This window comes from Puccinia triticina, chromosome 2A, assembly GCF_026914185.1.
Source record: "Puccinia triticina chromosome 2A, complete sequence".
In the NCBI taxonomy this organism is placed as follows: domain Eukaryota; kingdom Fungi; phylum Basidiomycota; class Pucciniomycetes; order Pucciniales; family Pucciniaceae; genus Puccinia; species Puccinia triticina.
In genome coordinates, this window is record NC_070559.1 from 519,790 (window position 1) to 523,915 (window position 4,126).

At 52.8% G+C, this 4,126-nt stretch overlaps 2 protein-coding genes across 2 annotated transcripts; one reads left to right on the forward strand and one right to left on the reverse strand.

Annotated features, from left to right (window-relative positions):
• Positions 1-307: 307 nt before the first annotated feature.
• PtA15_2A67 (uncharacterized protein) lies at positions 308-2,076 on the reverse strand (the record flags this gene model as incomplete). The annotated part of the gene is made up of 3 exons (XM_053166724.1): positions 308-472; positions 1,620-1,733; positions 2,062-2,076. The coding sequence occupies 3 exons, from the start codon at positions 2,074-2,076 to the stop codon at positions 308-310; spliced, it is 294 nt and encodes a 97-aa protein (XP_053017311.1).
• Positions 2,077-3,526: 1,450 nt separating this feature from the next.
• On the forward strand, positions 3,527-3,772 carry PtA15_2A68 (uncharacterized protein; the record flags this gene model as incomplete). Its single annotated transcript, XM_053166735.1, has 1 exon — positions 3,527-3,772. One exon carries the CDS (start codon positions 3,527-3,529, stop codon positions 3,770-3,772), a length of 246 nt encoding a protein of 81 aa, XP_053017312.1.
• Positions 3,773-4,126: the final 354 nt, after the last annotated feature.

The window sequence follows — 4,126 nt, forward strand, 5'->3', positions numbered from 1 at the left end:
GGGGATGGTGGTGCGGGGGCAGCCCGCGCGGGCAACATGATGGGTGAAACTAACTCAGGATTTCATTGCATGATCAGTGAAATGACGGGAAATACAAATAGCTGTGGCTGCCTGCGCAGTGAAAAGGGTAAAGTTTGTCTAACTATGTGGTCATGACCACGGCCCGTCGGCCATAAAGAAACAACCAATAACATTTTTTTGATTGTCTGGATTGATCTCGCAAGTTGCAAGATAGAGGAGAAAATTGTTGTTGGAAATGGCGGGGAATAAAAATAGCTGTGGCCGCCTGCGCATAAAAGTTGTCTGATTATGTGGTCATGACCGCGGCCCGACAGCCGTAAAAAGGGTCAGTGGTACCTCTGGGGATGGGGCTGGGTGCGCCACCGTCGTTGTTGTCAAAAGGTGCGGTCACCCACGCCGACCATAATACGCCGGACAAGACCACAACCCTGCATTTTTCTGCCTCTGTAAGCTGGGGGGTAAGGGGAATAGTGATATGAGGATTAAACAAAAGGCATAAAATGGGAGTGAGGGGGGGGATAGGAGCTCACACTCACTGCTTCATAGAGTTGGCACTACAAACATTTATTATTTTGCCCAAAAAAAAATGGAAGTCAACATGAAAAAAATAAAACCAAAATTTCACTCAGGGGAACAAACTGAGCATGCTGAGCCAAAAAAATAAAATGTCCCAAACTGAGTAAAAATCATTGGAAAATGTTTTGGGATGGTTTTTTTTTCATGGGCCTGGCGGGCCTGGAGCGGGCTTGAGCGGGCCTTGAGCGGGCTTGAGACGGGCCTGCCCCAAAAGCACATTGGGTCAGTATTAAAGGAGTTTTGCCTTGCCCTGGGAGCTTCTGGGGCTTTTGATGGGCCCAAAATCTCAACATGGGCTTTTGGTGGTCTAGAAGTATCAACCCGGGCCACTGAATAGCCCATGGGCCTTTGAATTCCCAGAAAGCCCACCATGAGCCCCCACATAGCTAATGGGCTCTTGGTAGCCCATGAAGATCTCCATGGGCCAACAGATACCCTCATGGGCTTTTGGTGGCCCAAGAACATCTACATGGGCCAACAGATATCCTCATGGGCTTTTGGTGGTCCAAAAAGCTCCCCATGGGCTTTTTGTGGCCCAGAAAGGAAGCAAAAAGCCCATGGGATCCCATGATGAAAGTATCTGTTGGCCCATAGGGATCTTCATGGGCCACCAAGATCCCATTAGCTATGTGGGGGCTCTGGTGGGCTTTCTGGGAATTCAAAGGCCCATGGGCTATTCAGCAGCCCGGGTTGATACTTCTAGACCACCAAAAGCCCATGTTGAGATTTTGGTCCCATCAAAAGCCCCAGAAGCTCCCAGGGCAATGCAAAACTCCTTTAATACTGACTCAATGTGCTTTTGGGGCAGGCCCGCTCAAGGCCCGCTCAAGCCCGCTCCAGGCCCGTGAAAAAAAATCATCCTAAAACATTTTCCAATGATTTTTGATCAGTTTGGGACATTTTATTTTTTTGGCTCAGCATGCTCAGTTTGTTCCCCTGAGTGAAATTTTGGTTTTATTTTTTTCATGTTGACTTTTATTTTTTTTTTGGGCAAAATAATAAATGTTTGTAGTGTGGTCCACTTCTTCTGGCGTGGGTGGGATCCCTGAGGCCTTTGTCATCACATGTAGAAAACGGGTCCCGACATAGCCATCCAGCTGCCGGCTGGGTTCGTTGAAGGTTGCTTGGTTTTGACTCTGCGCTTCACAGGGGCAGTCAGTCAGCATGAAGCACAAAAAAAATGGGTTGTGACCTACCAGGACCACTGCCGGGCTCACTGGGGGATCTGGGGCGTCGCCAAAAATTCAGGGAGGGGACCTGAGGCCATTGACTGCGCCAAACATCCTCAGCGGGCGTGGGAGAGTGCGTGATGGCTGGAACAATGAGCCTGCATCCGCGATTTAGTGGTGATTAATGCACCCAGTGATGGTTAGGTTTGTGATTGCTGTGCAATCCGCAGCAATTTCAAATCTCTCCGTCCTCATAGACCTAACCGCTACACATCCGGCCATCCGGATAACTAACCTTGGTCTTGGGCATTGGCCCGTTGGGCTATCCGCCGAGCAACATTAGCTGGTTGCCATCCCCCATGACATGATCAGGCCTTGGTTGTTAATGCAGCCATGTTTTTGCGAGTGAGGCGGGCGTGGCTTGGATCAGATCGCCCCACTGGGCTGGAACACGGAGGATGAGGTCATTGTAACAGGTCCCATGGATAATGTGGCCGAGGTGAACTGTTGGCTTATCAGTCATAACTCTGGAGGGAGGAGCAACTACGGCCGGCATGGCCGGATCCGGGTGAGCCTCTCATTAGCCCAGGCTCTCCAGGGACCAAGCGCAGCATGGTGGCCGCCAGGTGTCGCCTCCAGGCTGCCACGGGCACAGGCAGCCATGATGTCTTGGGGTGTGGCCTGAGCGCATCATGGTGTCCGCCGGGGGTCGCTTCCGGGACGCCGCGGGGGCGGACAGCCATGAATTTCTCCGGGGCGTGATGGTCTCACAGCCGCCTCGGATGGGGGCGCAAGGTGGGCGACCCCGGGGCCACCCCTCGGACGCTGAGTCAATTGATGGTCTCGCCGGCGAATTGGTGCCGCTTTGAGGGCCGTGGCGCCCAGGGGGCCACCGTGGGGGCGCCACCTCGCCATGGGTCACCTGTTCGCCATGGTGGCGCAAATTGTGGTCCATGTGGCGTCTTGGGGGCTGAAGAATACGGCCGCGCGATTGTGGCGCCACAGCCTTTTCGAATTCGCCCCACGGTGTAAATCTCGCTTTTGGAGCGCTTTTCACTATCCGACCGGATTCCGGATCTCTTGAGCTCAATCCCGAACCCTGATCCGGCCTGCGGGTTTTCCGGATTTCTCCGGATCTGCGGGGTCCGGATCGGAACCTTAGCAGGCGCCACTCACGCGAAGCGCGACCCTCCGTCTCTTCGAGACTAGGACCCTCCGGGACCCTGCTCCGCGATGGCTTTCTCAACACGTGTTTCTCTGCCTGCCTGCGCAGCCGCGCCACATCGTCATGGGTCACCTGTACGCCATAGTGGCGCAAATCGTGGTCCATGTGGCGTCTTGGGGGCTGGCCGCGCAATTGTGGCGCCACAGCCTTTTTGAATTCGCCCCACGGTGTAGGCCATGCGCCCCATTTCCGTCTTCTGGCTGCAGTCGCAGGGGTTTGTCCTGTACGGCTGTAGTCGTTTGTCTGCCCCCCTGTATTCAGAGGTTGTTTGTCCTTGTGCTTCTGTTCGAGATGCCGTTATAATGCGTCCTCTCTCGCAGCTATTGCGGCCATTCGACAGTTTCCTCTCACCTTTTGCGCGTGTCTACACTACTCGAGGACATTTCTTAAGAACATCTGCTGTCAAGCATGTGAGTCATCCGTACCAACCAACTTCACTATCAGCAACCTTGCAACAATGTCTAAAGCTTTTGCACACAGCTAGACCCCAGACGACGAAGTAAAAAACATCAATTTCGCCTCTACCTCGAAGAAAATGGTCCATCCAGCAATCGCGATCACTCTGATGATGGTCTCAGTTCTCGTCATCTGCTGCACCGGTCAGCCCTTGGCATCAACTCAGCTTACCAGGCGGAACGACCCGACGACGAATAAAGTCCTCTTAAGACGAAAGATTAAACCTGTCGACATCAGCCGTGGCATCACTGGCGAGGGTAGTGCTACCACTACTGGTACTAAGAGTGATTACACAACTTTTGTATCCCGACCCCAAGCCTTCTAAGCTGGATTTTCTCCCCCTGTCTGATTTTCCTCTACTCAAGACACCAAGCCGATGCTCCGAAGCAGCCAAATTGTGTATCCCTACCACTGTTGTATCGTCTCTCTGCCCTTCACTTTGTGTGCCTCTGTTTCTCCATTCTTTCCACCCGCCTTCGTCTTCGCTTTGACCTTTCCCCAGAAATATTGACATCACTCTCCAAGCCTTTTACACAACAGCAGCGATTCATCTTGTTCTTCTCTTTCCCGCACCCAGGAGGAGGCTGAGTCCCCGGGGGAGTCCTCTTGTCCTCCACTTCCTGTTCTTTTCCTTTCCTTGAGAACATTGGTTTGAGTCAAATAATTTTAGTCAACAGAA